Genomic DNA, 24892 nt, shown 5'->3' on the forward strand with positions numbered 1-24892 from the left:
AATAACGTGATATCAGTATAAACGGAACCTGCAACGTAAGAAATTTAGTGACCACTACGGCGACTCGAACCCATACGTCCTTTCGCGAGGTGTCACCTCATCCACTAGGTTATACGTGTAGGAACGAAACTAATTTCTTTGTGGTATGGTCAGCCTCCGCCTACTCCGTCCCCCTTTCGTACTGTAATTTCCACAAAGCGTAGGGCATAACATAATGTCTAATGGTTGCGTTAAACAGTCTCGGCCCGGCGTTAATACTATGTTGTCACTGCAAGCGCAAATATGCAATATCCAGAAAGGATCGCTCATAGGAATCCATATTAGAGGCATATGTTCTCTCATTTATTTCTTTGACAAGGAAGGTCAGTGTTACGCCAAGTTAATCCACTGAAAAGGTTTCAGAAGACTCGGAGGCGTGAAAGAAAGCACAGTAGGCCTCTTGGTCAAATGGTGCAATACAAGAACGGGTCAGTGGTCGAGGGGATGTATACAGACAATCAAAACTTTACTCACTTATAAAATTAGTTTTATACAAGCATCACACGTTCTGTAGCAGTGAAAGAACCAGCGGAAAAATGGAGACACTGATGGTCAGTGAGAGTGTGGCAGTAAAACAGGAGACACACGGATGGACATACAGGGTGGTTGTTAATTAAAATGCCGTTACTCACAGAGGTCCATTGAGGTCTGTAATTATCGTATGGCAGTGAAACTTTGTACCTATTCTAATGCGGATCCGATTTACGCTGGAAGAAATTAGTTCAGATTTTGGCCCCCAGCTGCAAATCTGACAATGCAAGGAAGATGCATATGAATGTTGTCATATGTAATGGATTAGAATCTGGAAGTGGGCAGAAAAGGTCAGACAACTGTGGACGCACAGCAGTTGCGGTAGAATCTGATCTGTGTGTTCCAGTATACCCGTGCCGGCCTTCGCAGCACGTACACACTGAACACTTCCCTAGTAAACGCACTTTTAGATATCCCAGGGCCTGTCACGGATTCAGGTCTAGTAACCTCGCAGCCCATGCATGTGGAAAACTTCTGGAGCCACTGGGTGAGGGACGTGAGGTGTCGCCCGATCTTGCATGAAAATAGTGGTTGCCATACAGCTGCGCTCTTTCAAAGTACGGATACATTCCGTATAAGGTGGTCTCGACAACGTGCAGACATCACGGTACACCTAACAGGCACTCTGGGTGTATTCTCTTTACAGAAGAACGGACCAAGAATGAAGGTGCTTGTGAATATTCATCAAAAAGATACGGCGAGTGCGATGGTTCTCCTTTCACAGTACGCTCGTGTAACAGTACCCCAAATTCGGCAGTTCTGTTTATCCACTGCACCCTGTAGCTTAAAATGTGTCTCCGAACTCCGTAGAAAATTGCCCGCCCAAATATCATTAAATTCGATTTGTGCCAGAAACCGAAGTGCAAACTCAGAACGTTGCTGAAGATATTTACGTTTCAGTTCCTACACAGTCTTGATCATCTTGTACGCGTACCAATGTAATGTAGATCGCAAAACTTCCGTACTGTAGAGCATGGGATGGACAGTTCTCTCGACACTGCACGAGCACTAACTCTACCCGAGGCACACGCTGCGTTGTCAGTCACAGGAACAGCAACCTCCAATAACATCCATCCGCAGGACTGGACGCCTATCCCCCAGATCTCACACTAAGGTCACCTGTGGTTTTAAATTTCGTTATCTTTAAACTAGTTAATCACATCGGGCCTCTGCCCAGACTTATCAGTCTGCGATACTCTCTCAATGGAGCACTAATTGCTGCCGTTCACTTTAAACAGTTTCGCTTTAACGGCGGACGGTCTCTCCTGAGTAGCCGTAATGTTCGCTGAAGTTATGGTTTTAATTACAGCGTGGTTGTCATACAGTGATAATGCGAGCATAGTACAGCGCCAGATTTACACCTGGAGACCGAAATTTGAACTTATTTTTTTCCAACATAACCTGTTTCGTGTTAAAGCCTTAGCCTACCTACCAAGTTTCGGTGCAACACAATAATTGCAGGCCACATAGGACCCAAGCCAGTCGTTGCACTTTAATCATAAACACGCGTTAGAGGCTTTCGTACCAAAAGGTAAGTGGAGACTGTTGGAATGATACATATGGGTTGAGACCATACGTAGGACTGGCGTGCCTATACCCTTCGAGACACGTAGGTATAGGGGAAGGCGCATTTTGGACCGAAATTTTAAACACGTGCATACAGGGGAAAAATAAGTTGGACCCCAGAATTCTTAAGCTACCGAAGTATGGAAGTAGTGGCAGTGTAATATACTATAAATCAATGGGAGAAAAAAAGTCACTGGGACGGACATTTACAGTGACAGCGAGGTGCTGGGTATGAACTACAAAGAGAAAGTGGGTAAAATGATTTAGAACGTTCCGCGTTAAAAGAGCGTGAATACGTTCGGAGTCCGTTGCGCTGAGTTCACTTCATTAACACGTGTCACATGTTGGAATTTCCTCAAATTCCAGTACGTGTCTCTTTAATGTTTCTATTTTGATGCAAGAAACAAGGTTGCAGCTTGGTGTAACAATTAACAATTAGTCCTCACGCCGGTTAAAGTACGTCCACAGTAGCCGTACGTGGCGTTCTGGCAGAAGTAGGACAGTCTGACGCTACTGATGGAAGAGGAGACGTAACGCGCCGTAAAAAGGATCAAAGAACTCTTGCCGGAAAGTAGCGAGAACTCGCACTCGAATGTGTTCTGCGAACGGCTGAGTATAGCAGCAGTTTCTGGTGAGAGGCGCCACGCGGCTAGCCGCGTCATCTGCTGCGGAGAAACTTATCTGGCCTGCAGCGGCCCCTCTGTAGGAAATCCGCCGCTCGCTCACGATAAATTCCACCGCGATAGCTAACCGCTGGCATTCCGACACTGACGAAACGGCGCCACCGCTAGCACACTCCCTATAGACACTAAAAATTTAAAAAATTACTTCGCATCGGGCACTGCACAGACAAAACTACCTCCTGTCTTCCGCTTGATACACAGCACAACTGACCAGGTTCTCCGAACTAACTATTAAACTTTCACGTCCTAGATTCCAATTTACATTTACGGGAGTGGCGGGGTAGACAAAATATACGAACAAACAGGCTCATTACTATACATAATACGGTGTGCAAAACCGTTTGCTCTGAGAATACATAAATACCGGCCCTGTATGGTTTTCAGAAGAATCAAATACCATTATTCCTGCACAGCAGTCTCCTGTTCAGCTAACGATCATGAGGTGGATAGCGATCCCACAACCTTCCCTCTACAGCAGACCAGAAGGGCTCAATAATATTGACATCTAGTGTAAGTGGTGGCTAGAGGAGACGCGAAAACTTTCTCCTGTCCACAAAACCAGTTCTGGACGATACAAGTTGTGCGAACAGTGGCCCTGTCGTCTTTGAACAGAAGATCACCACAGGGGAACAAACATAGTACCATGGGATGCATCTGATCAGCTAAAATGGTCATACGATCCTTGGCAGTAAGGTGACCTTTTAGATTAAGGGGCTCGTGGAATACCACGATATGGCCGCCCAAATCATTAGCAAAACCCAGCCACGTTTCATTCCCGGGACGTGTACCCGGCCAGAAGTTGCAAACAGTTTGAAACAAGAATCATCAAATCAAATGACTCTTCCATTGCTCCTTACAAGGGAACCTCCCCATCGCACCCCTCTCAGATTTAGTTATAAGTTGGCACAGTGGATAGGCCTTGAAAAACTGAACACAGATCAATCGAGGAAACAGGAAGAAGTTGTGGAACTATGAAAAAATAAGCAAAATATACAAACTGAGTAGTCCATGCGCAAGATAGGCAACATCAAGGATAGTGTGAGCTCAGGAGCGCCGTGGTCCCGTGGTTAGCGTGAGCAGCAGCGGAACGAGAGGTCCGCGTGAGCTTTTTCGAGAGGCGTGTGGGAATGAGTAATAATGTCGGACTCTTCCAGGAATCTAAGGCTCTCCGTAATGTAACAACGCTACTCTTGTAACGTCTGCCTTTGGAATTTGTTGAACATCCGGCGGCGCAACGCGCCGCTGTGCGATACGTCTCGTCCATCACTTCCATTAATCCCGGTTTCAGCTGGGAACGGTCCCGAACTTAAGCAATGCTCAAGAATCCGTAGAATCGGAGTTTAAGTCACTCCTTTCGTGTAATATTCTTTCAACGAATCTCAGCCTGATATCTGCTATTCTTACTATTTCTTTTATTTGGTCACTCCACTTTCGGTCTGCGAACTATTAGTGTTAATCCTAGGTATTTTAATTTTACCGTTTCCAGTCATTTTTTCGCCAACAGCTTTATCTAAAGGCAGGGAACCCATATCTTCGCCTATTTGCGCGCAATCTGTTACATTTATTTACGTTCAGGGCAAACTGCCAGTCCGTGCACCGTTCATCGATCCCTGCAGGTCGTTCTGCGCTTTGCTATACTGTTGTGGCGTTGCAAACTTCTTATATGCTACACACAATAGTAATGTCTGCCAAAAGCCTGCCTGAGCTTACGATGTTATCCAACAGATCAGTCCTACACGTTGGAAACAGTGGTGGCCCCAGAACTCTAAGTAGGTACGCAAAAAAATTACCTTTGTCAATTTCGGCCCGCTAAGAAGAACGTTATACGTTCTATGTGCTACAGGATCATCAGTCCAGTCCGCATACCTTGGCCTAGTGGTCAATGTCACTGTGTCTAAATGGCGTGGTGTCTGGTTCGGTTCCCGGGAGGGCCGGACATTTCCCTTGCACAGGGACTGGGCGTTTGTTTTATCTTAATCGACCGCAAGTTGCCAAAGTGGTGTCAAACAAAGACTTCCACCAGGCTGTTAAACAGTCGGAAATGGTGTCTCCCAGCCAATAATGCCACAGGATTATTTTACTTCATTTACTCAGTTTATTGAACGATAATGTGGAAATGTATTTAATGCCTTACGGAAGTCTAGGACCACGGCATCAACCTGGGTACCGTTGTCCACTGTGCTCCGGATTTCATGGATTACCAGAACGAGCTGTGTTTCGCAGGATCTCTCTTTGCGCAATCCATGTTGATTTTAATGAGAAGGTTTTCGTTCTCATAATGCATGAGCATAGAATATGTTCCGTCAGTTTACATCAGCTTAAAGTCCGTGATGTAAGCATAAAATTCGTCGTATCTAGGTGCCTTTCCACTATTGAGATATTTATTACTTTCTATTTCGCGATTATTTGTCTGAATATTTGCCATTTCGGCATTCGTGCCGTGATTGAAAAGAGAAAGACTATTACAGTTTTCCGCGGTAAAAATTTAATACTCAATTCAGTATTTCGACATTCTGTCCTCTTCAGTTTCAGCGCCGTTATGGTCAGTGAGCAACTGAATATCATTTGCGTTCGCTTACTGACTTAACGGGGGCCAAAATTGCTTGGGGATTTTAGTGAGATCTACCAACAGCTGTAGCTTAATTTATTTTACTACCCCAGCTTCGGTGCCTCATTGGTATTATCTTCAGGTACTTATACAAGGAGACAGAAGTTCTCTGATCGTTTTTGCTATTATGGGGACCACTGCATCCAACTGGTTTCCATCGACTGACCGTTTGCTACGACTTGTCTAGCTACACGTCAGGGACATGAAGATGGTGCCATTGAGACGCTGAAAGTGGTAGCTAAATAAAATTATTGAATTACGGCTGTTGGTATCCATTTTCTTCAAGCCTTCGACCAACCGAAGTTCCATCCTATTTACAGAAGATGGGATTATAGAAACCCAACTTTGCTAAATTTGCGATAAGCGCTCTGGTTTCGTAGTAATTTTCTAAAATGACAGTTTCGTATCAATTGGTCTTACATTGACAAAAAGATTTTAAAGCTAAAGCGGAGACTGGGCGAGAGAATAACGTGACGGTAAGAGCTGTTAACTAGCATTCCCATTATTTTCCTAAAGTTCTTTTTGATACATATGCGTCATGAAAGTGGTGGCACTGGACACTTTCTTACAATCATTACAGATCGAAGTAGGTCAGAAGGAACATGTGAAGCACTCCACACGTACAGTACTGCTACTTTATGACTACGATTTCGAACGGCCATGTGTTTCATGAAGTGCCATAACTATATACGAGTAACAAATCATACGTACTGAACAGTGAAATTTTAGGCAGATTACTTATTCATTCCCTCTTCCAAAGATAGGCTGTATTACCTTCATGCTACATACAAAGATTTTCTCATTAGCCACGTAAGAGTGAAAGCGTGTCAGCGTGGCAGTGAGAACGTCTGACGAAACGGCAGTACTAAGCCATGAGTATTCATGACGTACAACAGGCACCGCTAAATATTTACACCAGTACTTGCCACTGCTTACGCTCACTTACCGATTAGAGACAAGAATATCGTCCAACATGCGGTCAGCACGTACCTGTAACAGAAGAAAGGCAGAAATAAACAAGACTTTCAAGGCAAGTATAATAACACTACTCTGTGCGCTCGTTTTTACAGAAAGAAAATTCTGAAGAATTAATGATTTAACGGCTATCTGGGAGGGAGGGAGGGGGAGAGAGGGAGAGGGAGAGAGAGAGAGAGAGAGAGAGAGAGAGAGAGAAGACACGCAATGATTCGTTCACACAGTCTCGACTTCATGACTAATGGGACATTGTTCATCCTTTCGATAACCAAACACTAAGAATGGACTACGGAACGTAAGAGAAGGGCGTGTTTCTCCTACCCCTCTTCAAAATTTTAGGGTTAGTAATTTTTTCTACAAGGGGAAGAGATGAGAGATGCGTAGAGGGCAGGTAGGGAAGAAGCGCGATTTATAGCAGCATCTTTCTTGTTTTCCAGCACCCTCGCGCTGAACTGAGAATAAGGGGATTCCTTCCCAGATGCGAAGGGCTCTTTTTTTATGTCTTTTCAGCCCTACCGTATTTATCACTGTGGAAGAACTGCCAAGCTACCCTTGGAGTTCAGAGAGAACTTTGGGTACTTCTCTGTTGTGCTGCAGTGACAGCATCGATTCTTCACTTGTTATCACGAATTCACGAAAAATACAAAACCAACGAACTTGTTAAATCGTGGAGAGCAATATTCACGGCAGAGCGGGCGAAGTTTAAGAGAGTTGCCTCCATACTATGAAGTATGTCCACTGGACGATCACATTTAAATGTAATATAACAATAGCAGCGTCGTTTAATGTGATGATATCAGGAAACATTGACTTAGCAATCACAGCCTAACACGTCGTTGAGACCACCACCGTATCACAGCATGAATGTTTACCACGTATTACCAATCCTGACGGCATTTTAATTGCATCTGTTCCTTTTCATATCGCAATTTCAGTATTCGTTATTTGCAAACATTGTCAAATATTTTTTGATTATTAATTAAAATGGTCGCGCATTTCAATTTCGTCACGTCATGTTTGTGGTCAGAAGTGACAAGCCAATTTATTCGTAACTAATCTGTCTCACAAACAGAAAAACTGATTACAAGTGTGTCCCATACAAAATAAAATCACATCACTACAATATTTATTATTCAAGGTAAAACACGCTGGCCGTTACTGCTTTTTCTTCAACCTCTTGCTACTGTCTTTAGCTGTGTTCGTTGTCCTTCACCCAATGTATCCTGCTGTCTAACGTTACTGGAGGTTTTGATAAATGACAGCGAGTAAAGAATTCCGCTTTAATTGTATTTCTTTCCTTTTTATCAGCATTTCACTCCTTTGTACTCAGTAACTATCAACTTCCTTTTAACAAGAATTCCATCTGCGTCATTTAATAGTTAACACAACATAAGCAGATTTCCCAAAAAAGGTCTCAGAGACCTATTTCATAAAAGAAAAATCCACCGCTACAAGGCTTGTTTGAAAAATTTGATTTCTTTTTCCTGAGCAATTGGCGACCATATGGTTATCACGTGCACGCAGAGCAGGGCTATTCAACCTATCACCCTCTGGGAAGGTAACATTGCTTGATATTTGGTAGTGTCTTAAGTTGACTTGGCATTTTCTCAGACCAGCATTCACACAAATTATAGTAGTCTCTATTTGACACTAAAATGGCGTTGAATGCCATTGCTAAAGAAACAATAGTTGTACGTGGTCTCTTGTTTGTCTCAGATTTGTCAGTTTTTGTAAGTAGCCAGTTTTTATTTTTTCTTTTGTTAATTATCTTCAAATAAATACGTAGGCTAACTACATAAGCCAAACGGGGTTTTTTAACAACCGTGACTTGTTTTCATGAATCGCACTGAACCATACCTGCGAGAATGCGAACCAATTTATCTCTTGACACAATAGAAACTCTGCTTCTGTGCCAGAAATGCCTAATTACACGCATAACAACGCCTCATGTGTGGTTACGAAGACTTCACTAAGACGATACCCAACTAAGTTAAATGAAACTGTGCCCACAATGAAGTTCCACACCAGTATCTCTAAACTAGTTCTGCATCCTCTGTTATGATACAGAACACACTAACACAAACAAGAACACTGACCGATAAATCATTGTCGTAAATCAAACTGTTTGTAATGACGATTGCAAACAGTTTGATTTACGACAATGATTTATCGGTCAGTGTTCTTGTTTGTGTTAGTGTGTTCTGCATCTTAACAGAGGATGCAGAACTAGTTTCGAGATACTGGTATGGAACTTCATTGTCTGGAGACAGGCAACCCAATGAATAAATTAGAAAAACGCGTTGCTGTCGCATCCTCCTGGACAATTCGCGTCAATCAACTGCACGCAATTTTGAGTTTGCCGCGTCACATTGTCTTTCACTGCGAAAAGAAAGAAAAAATGGTACGGTTGTCAACACTCAAAATGTCTATGTAATAAATTCTAACCATTTTATATAACTACCCTCTCCATTATTTCAATTCCTACGACTGACTACCAGCAGCGATGTTAACAGCTGCGACAATGTCTGTACGACAGTGGTGTTCAACAGCGGCGGGAGGCGCCGGTCAGCTTTAAGACGTGCAGCAGGCGGCCGCTGCTGCAGTGGGCGGCGGGCGGCCGATCAATGCGTCCTTGTCGCCATGGCAACCAAGGAGTGCCCCGAGCCGATCCGCTGCTCCGCTGGCCCGCTTCCAGAGCCAAACTCGGTCGCTCTGGCCCCGCCCTTCGGGGGCAGCGCTCAGCGGCTACTAGTCGCCTGCCGATCCCTAAACGATAGTAGCACGAGACCACACGGGGGGCACATTGCACACAATCACCCCTGCCACCAACGGTGGAGGTGGAGTAAATTTTTGTTATAAAATCCACTTTCTCTCAAGAAACGTACAACTTTGGTAGCGGCAACCACATCTTCCGTAAATATCTAACGTGATGGTTGTTGTGGTCTTCAGTCCTGAGACTGGTTTGATGCAGCTCTCCATGCTATTATATTCTGTGCAAGCTGCTTCATCTCCCAGTACCTACTGCAGCCTACATCTTTCTGAATCTAATTAGTGTATTCATCTCTGTCTCCCTCTGCGATTGTTACCCTCCACGCTGCTCTCCAATACTAAATTGGTGATCCTCGATGTCACAGATTATGTCCTACCACCCGATCCCTTCTTCTAGTCAAGTTGTGCCACAAACTCTTCTCCCCAATTCTACTCAATACCTCATTAGTTAAGTGATCTACCCATCTAATCTTCAGCATTCTTCTGTAGCACCAGATTTCGAAGCTTCTATTCTCTTCTTGTCCAAACTATTTATCGTCCATGTTTCACTTCCATACATGGCTACACTCCATACAAATACTTTCAGAAACGACTTCCTGACAAATCTATACTCGATGTTAACAAATTTTTTCTTCAGAAACGTTTTCCTTGCCATTGCCAGTCTACATTTTATATCTTCTCTACTTCGACCGTCATCAGTTTTTTGCTCCCCAAATAGCAAAACTCCTTTACTACTTTAAGTCATTACCTAATCTAATTCCCTCAGCATCACTCCACTTAATTCGACTACATCCCATTATTCTCGTTTTGCCTTTGTTGATGTTCATCTTCTATCCTCCTTTCGAGACACTGTCTATTCCGTTCAACTGCTCTTCCAAGGCCTTTGCTGTCTCTGACAGAATTACAATGTCATCGGCGAACCTCAAAGTTTTTATTTCTTCTCCATGGATTTTAATACCTACTCCGAATTTTTCTTTTGTTTCCTTTACTGCTCAATATACAGATTGAATAACATCGGGGAAAGACTACAACCCTGTCTCACTCCCTTCCCAACCACTGCTTCCCTTTCATACCCCTCGACTCAGAACTACACAGGTTGATTGGTCGCCTCAGATCAGCCATCGGCGCTTACACTGCGAGAATATCGACGATCGTTAGGTGACATCACAGCTGCATTGAAGAGAGTCGTCCTGACGTAAATGGAACTCGTGGGTAAGTCCGATAAGAAAACGATTTTCGCGAAGTTTGTGTCACGGCTGCTCCAATACTGCAGGAAACACTAAGAGCTACATCACGGCTAAGACGCTTTCGAAGGTTTGCATTTGTAACTTAAGTAGGGTTTCTGGCTGCAGTTCTCCACCCGTGACATTCAGTAGTGTTAGCTCCATGTGACTTCCTCTTCCCGAAGATGAGTTACGCTGAAAGGGTGCGAAGGTGTGTTATATTGGAGGTAATTCAAGAGCAGTTGCAGATGGAACTAACGATGTAAGACTTCATAATTTAAGTCGCAGAAACACTGGGATCCATTTACGCGCTCCCTAGAAGACTTGTGAAGGTCGTGGGGCGGATCAAGATCTAAGTGATGATGGTGATGAGGTCCCATACTCCGAGGAGCGTAGGGGACGATGCGGGAGACCCACACCGCTGACTAGCCAAGGTCCTAGAGAAGGTGATTTGACATCGCTTCCGCCGACCTTAATGGGGATGAATAATAATAATGACGACGACGACGAAATAACAGCCAGTCATCTCGAGGCAGGGAAAATCTCTGACCCCGCCGGGAATCGAGCCCGGGACCCCGTGAGCGGGAAGCGAGAACGCTACCGCAAGACCACGAGCTGCGGACAGATCTAAGTAAGAATCAATCATTTTAATTCATATATTTAGGGTACGTTTGGACTCCTGCTTGTATCTATCTCCAAATCGTGAAATCCGTTTCTTTCAGAACAGATAATGCGCTGCTCGACCTGGCGTCAAAGCGAAAGCGACGCTGTAGAGGGAAAGCTGCTCTTCTGGATGGCCGCTGAGGCTCCGAGTACACAAAACCCCCCATAAATATGTAAGTACGGGAGGGACGAGGGGGAATGTAGTAAGGTGTCACTGGCGGAGTCTGCTCGAGGCCGCTTTGTCTCCAGACAAAGAAGGGACGCGGGGCGTATTACGTTCTTCGGGCTCTCTCCTGCCCACACACGTCTTCCATGGACCACACTCTGCACCTGACCCACTCCGAGCAGAGTAAGGGGATGAGGCGACGGCGGTCTTCTCGCCCAAAGCCGCTACTACTCAGCTTTGAGCCTATAGGCTGTTTTCTGTATCTTGCTGTGGCTTACTCATAGCATACAGCCCATGTGATGTACCGTATTACAGTGAAAGGCAAGGGACTAATTAGCAACAGCTGCTCGCACAGACAGCTAACACTACTTATGAAGCACAAATCTACATAAATATGAGAAGCTAATCGAAGGTACTACTTTCTATAAACTGGCACTGTCTAAAAATCGTGGAAACTAGAACTAATTTTTGTCTACCATCTGTATGTCAGTAGTATTCAGCTGATGAGTTTGCATGAACTGCATTGGCTGCAGCTGTCACTGTTTCCAACTCGGGAATGAGTCTAAATACGAGTATCATAAAACTGGATGACTAAAAAGATTGCGACCTAGAAAAGAAACAAACATGCAAAAATTGGATTTCTGTGTATGGACTGGCTTAATGGGAAAGTGGGTACGCTAGTAACGCTTCCGTCATTACAAGACATTGTGCTCATCGATGTTGCACTGTGCATGGCACGAAGTAGAACGTGGATTGTGCTGGTCGTTGCCGAACTGTGCTCACCCTGCTACGTTTTAATATTACCCATTTTCTGTAATTTTTCATCTTCTTGGTAAAGGTGCACCCATGTAGGCCTATCACGCCACATAAATTGTTACAATATGTTATGCTCTGACTTGACCAAAAATATGAAAGAATTTCTTAGCACACAGTGTTGCCATATTTATCAGAACTGAACATCGTCACAATTACGAGTAACGCCGGAGTCTATGCGTATTTTCCCGGGAGTAGTCAGCACACACTTCCTCCAACTTGTAGGTGAGAGAAACCGCAAAGCACGAAACGACGTGCGGGCCTGACATGTGACAAGGGTTTCAGAGTCGATTTCCGCCCTGCGTTTTCTGCTGTTAGATTTGCAAAATTTTAATAGGCGTGGGTCGAAGTTCATTTGCGTCTGCCAGTCTTTTCAAAAAGCACACTGGACGTTCGTTCAGCTGCTGTGGGTTCGTGTCAGTCCTAAGAAGACATATGTCAAGGATGAGATAACATTAACTGCGTTTGTAATGCACGCTCGTATCGTCTCGCCTCACATCACATCACTGGAGGTCCGCAACACAAATTCAATATCTGGACCTTGAGCAAGCCTGACGCAGCCTTTAAGGCAGAGCTGTATTTAAATGCAATAGCTTATCGCGGTTTCTTGTTTGTAATAATTTGTTTCCACCTAAGTCTTTCGTAACTCCAGGAATTTCCTAAGTTTGTCTTGTAGCACTTATGATTTAAAATTGGAGAAAAATTGCAATTAGTGTTGCTTCGACTGCAGCTAAGAATGTAGGCTTAGAGCAAGTGTGAAAAATAAATGAGCAGTGCATGCTTTAGGAATTTTAAGGCGTATCATGGGCTGCACTGCTCTGTTCCGAGCTTAAACAGTATACAGACATGCCGTGTCTGGAAAGCAAACATCAGTAATGAGGAAAAAATTTTTTTTAAATTGACAAAATTCTCTATTTGAAGCCTAATTGTAGCATCCGAGAAGTAAAAATTTACGACTTTAACCTCTATTAAAAAGGGTGCTGCCAATTTAAAAATTAGCTTTCAAAGTCACGGTTTTCAATATATAAAATGCAGATGTAATTTAATGCAAAGTATTAGTGGAATGTGAAATAAGATGCGCTGAACAGATCAATGAGTTTTGTGATGTTTCTGAAACAATACCGATTCACAACATGAGGAAACGAAAGACCTTGCATTGTCTAACTTATACCAAATTCCGCAATTTTAGCAGGGGCTCCCGTAAGATCGTAATTTTAGTCTAGAATTCGAGATAGTTACGAGCAAATCTTAATACCTGGCGTGCCTGTATAATGCGTGGACAAAGACCCGGAGACCCGAGGAGGGTAGCGAGAACGAACGGTATGAAACAAGCAGGTAGGCAAGAGAAACTATTCCCAGAAGCCAGCAAGACAGCGTCCAGGCCAGTATTACTCCACCTGACAAAATTCCGAGCTCCAAGCAACAAGGAAACTGTGGGATCCTCACGCTAACACGTCGTAGTTACTCAGGCTTAGCAACTTAGCACATGCAACAGAGCGCAGGTAACACGTAATGGCAACAGTGTCAGCGTTATGGCGGCTTGCTAAACCAACTCTGGCTTAATGTTACTACACAGATATAAGCACACTTCCAGCAGCCTTTAACGCCACATACCAGCTAGCACCACAGGCAAATCCACTTAATTCGGTCGCCCCTTCGTCCAGTTCCCAAAGCAATCAACCATAAAAGAATAAAATGAAATATATTCTCAGTATTACTTCCCTACAGGCCTGGAATAGTTCCTCCAGTAGGAATAACGAAGAACTACAACATTTTTATCGATCTATCACTGCTTCCTCTTCGCTCTACCTGACAGCTGAGCTTAGATACATTGTCACCGTCTGCCTTCGAGTATAAGCTCCAAGCAATCCACAGGTTCGTGATTACACGGTCATCAAGATAGCGCTGATTATACGTTTCCCCGCTGCCCCCTCAATACTCTGAAGGCCGTTGCTGTCTGGAAGAACAGTTTCTTCATAATGTCTCCCTATGTGCAAACCACGACGAAGGCGCCACTTGCTCCTTATCACACCATTTTTTAGTCTTACTGACATTCCAGGTAACGTTAGACTATCAGTAATCTATGGAGTCCCTCTTCACTAATTAATAACTATTGACTACAGACAAGGATATTTGGGATTGTTATGAAGTTAACGGTGCTGAGGACAGATAAAAAGCTATCAGTTCCTAAAGAACGTCTGTGCCAGATTCGTTTGAGTAGTATTTTGCACCAAACGTGGTTCCAGGAGGAGCTGGCGAAGATTTCCCGTTCGCCTCGTCATGAAATGTGAATGATTAAGGAAGCTATTTTAAGCTTATCTCGGCATCCGGCTACATACCTACAGCAATCACATCAGTATTCTCGGGATTACTGCCACGTAGTGCTGCATGTAGTTCGGGCTATTCTCTGTCGCAGTGCAGGGAAGAGGAAAAAAGAAGGGTTTAAAGTCCGTCCAAGACCAATGCATGGGTCTGAGGTCCGATTGGGAGAAGATAGAGAGGAAAGCCGGCCGTGTCTTCTCCAATGGAACCATTCCGGCATTTGCAGTTTGTTTTGTAATTTGTTTTGCTCAAAAACAACTGGGGTCATACGCGCACACGTCAAAACTTTAGAACACGAAGACAGAGGAGTTAAGAAAACACTATACGTCAGTCCCAATTGACATAATAGAAGATCGCTAAAAACAGGCACGTATACAGAGGGGCGCACATAAAACAGGCCCGAACCCGACTACGAACGCGCGTGAGTAGCATTACTAGCTTGTCAGTTTCTTTGCGGGTGAGTAGCGGGTGAGTAGTTCATACGGAAAGTAGTCGTTATAAACCGTGTACTTCATTGTCATGTCTTACTCCATTGAAGAACGTGTGTTCATTGTTGAATATGGGCGGTTTCAATCCATTAGAGTTGTTCGTGACTTTATGAAAAGTTCCCTGAAAGTAATACTCCTACAAAATTCAGGATCTAGTGAGAAAGTGGCGTTCGACAGGCAGTATTGTTAATTCAAAGACAAATAAGGCACATACTGTATGTACACCTGACGTTGTGGCAAACGTGACTGCATACATTGAAAGAAGACCCTTCAAGTCAATACGATCATCACATCAATGTGGAATATCTCGCAGATCATGACAACGCATCCTTCATGGCGTAAGAAAGAAACCTTACCGTGTGAGTGATGCTGAGCAAATAAAAGCGGACAAGGGAAAACTTACACAATACTGTAATTGATTGCTGGAAAATGTCGCTGGCGGACAGCTTGATCCGTTCCTCCTTTTTTCGACGGATGAAGCTTTGTTTCATCTGTCGGTTTACGTTAATTCACAAGACACTGCTCTACAGAGAATCTCCATGCCATATTGCAAAAGCCGTTACACGATTTAAAAATTGGTGTATGGTGTGCTGTATCTGGTAACCATTATCGGGCCATTGTTATTCAACGACTGTCAACACACGTTGACTTGCAACTCTACAATGAATTTTCGGCTCTCTTAACTCGAAACGAAAAATGTGCATATTTCCAGCAATATGGGACAACTTCTCATACGTCGGATTTGTCCTTAGATCTTATACATACTGATTTTACAGAGGAGAGGCCCATTAGTAAGGGTTTGTGGCCAGCCCGCTCTCCAGACTTGTCACCATGTGACTTTTACCTCTGGGTATTTCTGAAGGCTAGAGTATACCGCTACACTCCCAGAACACTTGACACATTAAAAGACAAAATATGTGAAGAAATTTCGAACATTCCTCAAAGAGTAATGAAGAGTTTTCCTTAACATACTTCGACGTGCACAACTTTTCTTGGATGTTGGCGGAGAACATTTGAACACAGACGTTAAATTCCTTTCTAAAACATGCTTATTGAACTAATGAAAGAAAATTGTTACTTGAACTGTTAATTACATAGTTAATAATGAAACTGTACAATAAAAATGTAAGAAAGCGATGATGTACGTTGATTTCCTTCAGATTGCTTTCAGCGCAGGGGCCGGTTTTATCTGCGTCACCCTGTATAAGGCCGGCTGGACGAGGATTTAACAGTCTCCTCGAATGGAGACTGAGTGAGCTGCCACTGCGACACCTCTGAACGAGGCACGGGAAGGGCCTCCTAAATCTGCATTCGATGTTCGATAGTAAAACATGGTGGGAAGTAAGGGCATTTTGAACTGCCTGTTGATGGTAAAAAAAATTAACTGGCGAAATACAACACGAAAGTACTTCAAGGAAGCAGAAGCTACAGTGAAAAATTCTCCCTATACAAAGGGAGTACCCTGTCGACGTTTTTTAACTTTTCCGGGACTATTTTAATTACCGAGTCACTGAAGGTGGGAGTGAAGTGGGAAAAATGTTGGCCAACGAGTACTAGAATGTGTAGTTACAGACATTGTAACGACAGATAGATCCGAGTGCAGCTGAGAAAAAGGCGTGACTTACAGGTTCAGCATGTACAAAACGGAAACTTAATCGCCACGAAGTACATGTAGGAAGGCGGATAACGGGGAATGCGCAGTCGCCCAACGCAGTGCGTCACATGACGCTCCATCGAAGGGCCTCATTCCGCTACGTCTGTCTCTGGCTTTTTCTTTTATTTTCACTAGCAAACACTGTTCAATATGGAAATAATCAGTATTGCGTTAAAAGCGACAGCGAACGTTCTAACAGCTTATAAATTATCATAGGAGCAAGGAGCAGAAATTGGCTCGATGTGGCGCGTACCCAAGGGGTTACCTGTTACCAGTGCTGTTTTTCTAGGGGAACGCTGGGGGATGCGTACCCCTAAACTTTTTCGTCGACAAATAATTTTTTTACGATGCTGCGAACTTTAGAGTGCCAAAGATTTCACGCACGTAAATTTAATTTTTTCGAGCTTCATTTCATCTTTCCAGTCAGCAATCTGATGTTCATAAAGTTGGTTGGTCCTCCACTGGTATTTTTCCAGCCCATGGACTATGTACGCTCTTGGTTCATGAAAGAGAGACATCTTGCTACTGATAAGAGCAAAGTAAGAAGGCGTGAAGACTACAGCACCCATGAACAGAAGTCAGTTTGGAAACTGCTGTAATGTTATTAATGTAAGTTACACTGTAGTTTTATAGTTAAGTGAATTTGCAGCTGTATTAAAAATTGGGTCAATTTAAGCACGGGATACCACCCATGATCTACGCCATTTCGGGAGCCAAACAGGGTTACTATAGATTTTTGTAGTGTAGTTTCTATTGCTGTTGATAGGTGTGGATGGTTGTTTTATTGTGTCTTTTAGTGGTGTTTTATAGGTTAAAATACGTGTTCGGTAATATTTCTTTGTATTGTTTTGTATGTCGGAGGGTCGATTGGACTTACCTGTTTTATTTGAGGTGTATTCTAGGTCAATTTAAGTGTACGTTACCATTTTCTTTTATTGTTCAGGAGATGATGGGAATTGCATGCTTCATTTGAGGTGGTGTAAACTGTAGTGTTTGATACCACATTCTCTTGTATGTTTGGGTGTTTCTCGGTATCGTCTGCTTCATTTGAAGACTTCGATACCTTTTTTGTAGTTCGACATCATGACGACGTAATGGCTAAAAGCAGACGCGCGGTATCCCAAGCTTCAGTTATAAGTAATTTTCGCTGCATTATATCCGATGTCGGAGTACCCTTCATTTTTTTTAAGGACTGCCTGTTACTAAGGAAAGAAATGGAGTGGAACAGAAACAGAACACACACTCGACGCTACGAAGTACCACGAACGCATCACACATCCACCTTCTGACTTGCACACCGCTATAATAATAGGAAGGGCACTAACTTGCCCTTACGAAATAAGCTCTACTGGCAATGAGGGAGAAACGCGCAAGACTATTCCACTTAAGTTACGAACCAGAACAGCACAGGATGGGACGACCATTCGCCGTGTTTGCATGCCCCACTGTTTCTTTAGAAGGAAGATCAGATATAGCGCCTCGTGTTCTGTACTTGAGTCGTCTGCCGGCGCACATCTCGCCCCTACACCCTAAACGTAGGTGTGTGTGTGTGTGTGTGTGTGTGTGTGTGTGTGTGTGTGTGTGGAGGGCAAGGAGGACAGATAAGGGCCGACGGACGAGGCAGGGGGATATGGAGGAAGCCGCGGAAGAGTGGTGGTCGGCAAGAGAAGAAAGAGCGGAGAAGCGCGGGCCTTGGGGTAGAAATCAATACTGTGGCGCCACAGGGCGCCAGAAAAATACATCTTCAAGGGCGGCCCTGGGTTTATAACCAGCGCGGGATACAGCTCCTCAAGGGCACCCGAAGCTTATCGAGCTGAGTAATGAGCGTCTGGGTCCGGGCTCCAGACCACAGTTAATATAACCAACCCCTCGTTTCAAATGGAAGTAGCTATTTAATGTAAAATTTTGTTCTGTGATGGTTTTAGGAGAACACACACATGTCAATATAGTTTTGTTCCTCCAGCATTTCGCTAGGCCAAGGATGAAACATGTCAATGAAAGGCTTAAGAGAGGTGTGGCAGCCAGTCCGGCCACACGAGCAAGTGGCGGATACAATGTCACTAAGCTATCACGATACAGCGAGGAAACATTTTACTACGGAGATCAATAGCATGTGATCTAAGTAAGGCAACATACACCCAATCCAATAAATTTTAACATTCACTACACCTTTTTTGTGAGACAAAAATGAAGACTGACAATCCTCACATTCAAGAGGAAACAATTCCTCAAACCATTCTGCATATAGTGAGTTTCTGCGGCTCTTGTTCTTCCTCCGCGTAATATGGTACTATTTGACTTTTCCTACATTACAGTACAAACGTTGCGTAAAATGTAATTAAACATTAATAATTAAATCAGCAAAATAACCTTAACTTTCTATTATTCAGCCGAATAAAGATGGTGTATACAACGGACAACGTAAAAATAGTTTGTGTAAATATACACCTGTCTGAAGCGAACAGACATTTACTGCTACTCCAACATTAGAATGTTTGGCAGTTATCTAATTGTTTAGGAGTTATCACGAAGCAAAAAGCTTCCACAAAATTACAACAGCGAGTATGTCTAAGACTCACTTATTCCTAATTCGTCCCATAGTGCAGCCTCATCAGCCTCGAAAGAGACGTTGCAATACATGCAAAGCGTGCCACACTGCAATAATAATTGCATCCATGTGACATTACATGGTTGCAACGAGTGAAGATCTGCATGTACTCCACAGAGCATGTCACCACCATACAACTTTATCAGGACCATCTATGCTTCCGCAGCATATCTTTCAATTCCAGACAAAATAAAATGAAAAACGTTCCCGTTCTAGCTTCAAGTTTTTGAAAAATGTGAATTACAGCATTTATACACGAATATCATCGATAATACATGATTAATTTTTTATAAGCTAGACGAACGCGCCGTCTTTTAATGTGATAATGATGCGAGAGGAAAGCAAATTTATCGCAGTTATTATAGTTCACTGACATTACTTAAATGCTAAAATATTACTTTCTGATATAATAAAGTATGATAAGTTCAACAACATCGTTGGCAAAGATGAAGTAATTTCCAATAAACATTTGCAAGATAAATAAAAATTATCAAATTATCAGTGCCGTTAAAGAGATGAGGCAGGTCAGAATTCAAACTACCCTCTTTTAGCCACTGTAACTTTAACTCTTCTGTTGGCCCATGTCTGCATAAGACAATATGGTACTGTGGTTCTGCCTTTATGCGGAACACTTGTTTGCTTCTCCAAACTAGCATCACAGAATTATCAACTCATCACTAGTTTTCTTTATGGTAAAAAATGTAAAAATTTTTATCTTTAGAAAAGATTACAAAAAAACGTAAACTATGTACTGTTTGGCTATAGACATTGTGTGAATACTTTTACAGCGCCGTTTTACTCTACAGTCATTGCGTAATTTCCACGTTTGTTGCCTTTTTTTAAGCATACAGCATGTCATCTGCAAAATTATGAGCGCGTCTTATAAACAAATATGAAAATGTGCTCTTACAAATGTTACTGTTAATACTCTTGAAAATCTGCGGTAGTGTGACAAAGTTTTTGGACATTAAGTTGTAATCTGTTATCAAACCTGTGTTGACTGTGATGCGTTAGTTTTTTTTTTTATCTTGCCCTATGATGTACTCACTTTCAGTAATAAGAATGTCTGTAGTTTTATGCGTTATATGGGAGTTCCGGTTGTAATTTGGGCTGTTCAAGTACCTGCTTTTTTTTTAACGTGTATCAGTGAAATTAATCAGGTGTTTCATGGAATTTGTATGCGCTGGATTCTGTTTAGTTTCTGTTCCTGCCATACACAAACAGAACCGGTAAAGAGAAAGAAATACCTTAAAACAGTAAAAAAATATTGGCTACAGACTTTGATAATGTTGTAGTAGTAGGAAATGCAAAGTATTTGAATCGTCCTATCTGTGTGAGCGAGATCATAGGCAATCTAGACTGCCTAACATCAGAAGAATTTTAACCGTGAAGCTGGCTTGAGGCTTAGATAAATTTTCAGTTTCCCACCCTTCCATAACAATCACAAAATATATTAGTTGGTTTTGTTAAATCCGAAAATAAATGATAACTGAGCACAATAATAACGGCAACAAAGCTTTTTATCTATGAAGATTTCACGTAAATCACAGATAAAGTATTAAAATTTAAATTGCACTCGACAGGCTTCCTTCAGGAATCCTGCCTGTCAGGTAGGGCTTCCCATCCTTCACTGTTACGAGGCGGCAACAAATTCGCCTTGTATTGGCAATCAGTATTACAACTGGCGAACATCACACACACACACACACACACACACACACACACACACACACACACACACACACGCATGCTATTGCCTGTGGCCCCACTCAACGTCGAGCTGCGGGCGCATAACAATGTTTTCATTAACACTAAGAATATGAGAGCCACGGTTCTGCTAGCGTTCAAGTACGGACGCACGCAGTCTTGCTGTTAAAACTGTTCATGTGAGGTTCTCTCTTCTCTGCAACATAGGTTTCCAGTAAGTGGCGTTGCGTAGAAATTACACGGTATCTGAATTCGGAAAGAAAATGCAACACTCTCAAGGACTGTTTACAGTGGCACCAGGGTATAATATGTGCCTACTGAGGAGTTTTAGTGTTATTGATTCGTCTGTAACGGTCATCTGCGATCAGATGGTCAGGAGAGCTGTCTATGCACCCTCTGTTTAGACTCTGCAGGCAGTAACTGTGGTGAGTTTAGAAGTGTTTGCGACGTTCATTCCAGATTATAACCACGGCCCATCGAAGACGCACTTCATTTGAACTTCAGTCATCCAAATGGAGCAGCATTGTTGGCCTGCGGCAGGTTTGACGGATGTCTCGACGGATTGCTGCAGATGTTGGGCTCAACGCATCCGTGGCATTTTGTTGCTTTGAGAGTAGTCTGCGGAACAGCCCACTGCCATAGACCAGGTTCCGGACGTCCCTGCAGTGCAGACGCAAAAGATCGACGCATTGTGCGAGCAGTAGTGGCCGACCGAACTTCGTCCAGGGAAGAAATCCGCGCACATGTTGGCCCTGCTGAGACACCGAGCACCATTGGTAAATGTATGCTTGCAGCAGGACTAAGATCACATGTGCGTCTGGTCAGAATACCAGACACCACGACACCACCATGCGCGACTACTATCTTATCTTGAAATTGTCGACTGGAGAGTGGAATGGTGATGTCTTCAATGGTTGGAGTAGGTTCTGTATACACGCGAGTTACGGACGTACACATGTTTGTCGTAGCTCTGGTGAGCAGCCTATTCCGTAGTGCACTGGGTCGGAAGGGCCATTACAACTCGCGGTCACATTTGGTATTCCTGTATGGTAAAGTAACCAGTGCCCGCTACATTGCACAGATTCGTATCCCCGTGCTACCACCATTTCGACAGGAACATCATGTGCTCTTTGGAAAGCCGTTCACAAACTGCTGCTGCGACGCCAACGTGCTCTTCGTGTTCTAACAATACCACCACTTGCAAAGTAGGTTAGAAATCAAATTAATAATGTTGCTCAGGCAGCATATGTTCGCTTTATCGTGCAACAACAAAGTTATTGACTGTGGATGGTAATTCTAGCACTTATCTTGAATGGATTTCCACGTAGATTTCGTCGAAGTTGTTATGGCTCATGTTGTTGATTCTAGGGTGATTCCACTTTGACTGCTATAAGGTCCAGATCTGTATTTTAGCAATATTTGAGGACCTAACAAATGCGTTTTTCAGGAAGTTCTTATGGCCAAACAATTCCAGATCAGAACAATGATATGGTAGAAATAATTTGACTTGGTGTTCACGACCCACATTTTTATTAAACTTCTTGTAAATTCACATATACTTCTACTTAATTGTCGCATCATCAAGGAAACAGTTTTGTATCCATCTTGGTTCAAATGGCTCTGAGCACTATGGGACTTAACTGCTGCGGTCATCAGTCCCCTAGAACTTAGAACTACTTAAACCTAACGAACCTAAGGACCACGAACATCCATGCCCGAGGCTGGATTCGAACCTGCGACGTTAGCGGTCGCGCGATTCCAGACTAGCGCCTAGAACAGCTCGGCCACTCCGGCCGGCTTGTATCAATCTTCTTATATTTAATTTCCACTTTAACCAAACACAAGACATGACTGTTCTTTTACAAAGCGAAATAACTTCTGCAAAGTTAAACAAAGACTGCTCTGTGCGCTTTCGCGCCAAAACGGTTACAAGTAAGTCGAAGATTATGAGTCTCACAGAAATGAATACACGCAAGAACCATATCACTGTAATATATCGATACATCGGAGTACCTATACATTAATAAAACCAAATGTGAATATTGTCACAAAAATGTCTTACTTCGCAGAAAAGTAGCACGATATTACTGGTATCGAGAACTGGGGTTGGAGTGCCGTAATGTTCACTTAAATAAAGAACCATTACAGTGTGTACAAACCGACCTGATCAGCAAGATCCCTAAATTTACCCAGCTGAAGAGACACGGTGAAGCGGGAACTTACTTTTCCTGAGCCGGCAAGAATCACTGCCAAATTCAGACAGAAGGCGCAAAATGCTCGAGACAATCTCTTACAGGCTAGCATTCGACACATTTATGACCGCTTGCATACGAAAATACACGCCTGCGTTACTGCCAAAGTGGAGGCACCCTTCACTGTGAAGTGTCATTTTGTCTGAAATTGTTATATACTCCCAATGAACTACCTGTCATTTACCAATGAAATGACCTTGTCCTTGAGACTGTTACATTTTCCCAGCAACGTGCTTCGTATTTTCACGGACGACCCTTCCTCCAGGAATAGCGCACAGTGGCGAAGGACGCTGACGAAGAGCGACAAGGAGCAGCGTGCGATACGGAGGGCGGGCGCCTGGCATTCCGCACATCTGGCAGCGTACAGCGGCAGCCCATCAGCGCGGCACGCGATCGCCCGCCACTTTGGGAAACTTCCTGCCCCTGCCGACAATCGCAAGGCCGGCGGCGGCGCTGATATAAATCTGCGGGCCCGTTATTACCGAGAGTTGGCTTCGGGGGCGGAGGCGGCCCCACCCCGAGCTGGATCACGCGAACTCGCGCGCTTCCTGTCGTGGCCAGGCGGCCAGCACGCAAATGCCCCGGGAGCAGCTTCCGCGTGCGGCGCTGCAGGAAGACAAGCGGCGACTGCACGGAGGTGCCGCCAGAACGCCAACAGCTCGCCCAACGTTTATGCAAAATTCTCTTTTGCAAATGTGTCCCCGATTTTTAATGAAGCTTTATCATCGAAAAGGCAACTTTCGTAACGTTAAAATGCTAGTTTCTGCAGTACTTTGCATGGCATTACCATTCTGCGTGAGTCTCACCGCTTCAACAAGTGTCCTTCACCGTGCCTTCTCCAGTGCGGTTCTCCGCCATCATCCAACTGATTTTCTCTGTTCCACATCGTCTTCTGTCCACTTTTTTCAGCCGCTTCCAGCGTCCATACTAAGGACATATCCGAGCCATGCTAAACTAATTTCTTATTAATCTTACAGTGTTGGCACCTCGTATGGGGTAGTAGACGTCAGCATCCGTTCTACATACATAAATTTTTGCATCACCTCGGTTCCCAGAACTCTGAAAGATAGAAGTTGACAGCCCCTTTGACTTCAGTGATGGCACTAAACCCGACTAAGTATGTAAACAACAATGCATCAGTAGCGCCCATTACACGTAGAGGGTCCAACAGCCAATCAGTTCCAGTCATTTTACCAGGAAGGAAGTACACGGCTCGTGTTGTCTGTAATTCAACCATGCCTAGACGGTCAGTACCGCGGATCGATCACGTCCGCTTTGTTACTTTGTGCCAGGAAGGGCTCTCAACACGGACATGGAGGAGATACAGACAGGAACTGTCGATGACATACCTTGCTCAGGCCGCCCAAGGGCTACTACTGCAGTGGATGACCGCTACCTACGGATTATGGCTCGGAAGAACCCTGACAGCAACGCCATCATGTTGAATAATGCTTTTCGTGAAGCCACAGGACATCTTGTTACGACTAACTGTGTGCAGTAGGCTGCATGATGCCCAACTTCAGTCCCGACGTCCAACGCAAGGTCCCTTTTGCAACCACAACACCATGCAGCGCGGTACAGATGGGCTCAACATGCCGAAAATTTGGGAATTTGTGGTAAGGCCTTAAGGCACCAAACTGCTGCGGTCATCAGTCCCTAAGAACAACATGCCGAATGGAGCGCACAGGATTGGCATCAACTTCTCTTCACCTATGAGTGTCGCAAATGCCTTCGAGACAATCGTCGGAAACGTCTTTGGAAGCAACCCACCCAGGCCGAACGCCTTAGACACACTGTCCAGCGAGTGCAGCAAGGTGGAGGTTCC

The 24892-nt window shown here is 43.8% G+C and overlaps 1 protein-coding gene across 2 annotated transcripts in view; it reads right to left on the bottom strand.

Annotated features, from left to right (window-relative positions):
• The window catches only part of LOC126162268 (protein gustavus), a 331257-nt gene that overhangs the window by 92182 nt on the left and 214183 nt on the right, over window positions 1-24892 (bottom strand). The window contains exon 2 of one of the 2 annotated variants that reach the window (XM_049918661.1): window positions 6374-6417. The exons of the other annotated variant lie outside the window; for it this stretch is intronic. Within the exon in view, the coding sequence (XP_049774618.1) occupies window positions 6374-6417 (44 nt within the window). The remainder of the gene's footprint in view (window positions 1-6373; window positions 6418-24892) is intronic. 2 annotated transcript variants of the gene reach the window in all.

Source organism: Schistocerca cancellata, chromosome 2 (assembly GCF_023864275.1).
Source record: "Schistocerca cancellata isolate TAMUIC-IGC-003103 chromosome 2, iqSchCanc2.1, whole genome shotgun sequence".
NCBI lineage: Eukaryota > Metazoa > Arthropoda > Insecta > Orthoptera > Acrididae > Schistocerca > Schistocerca cancellata.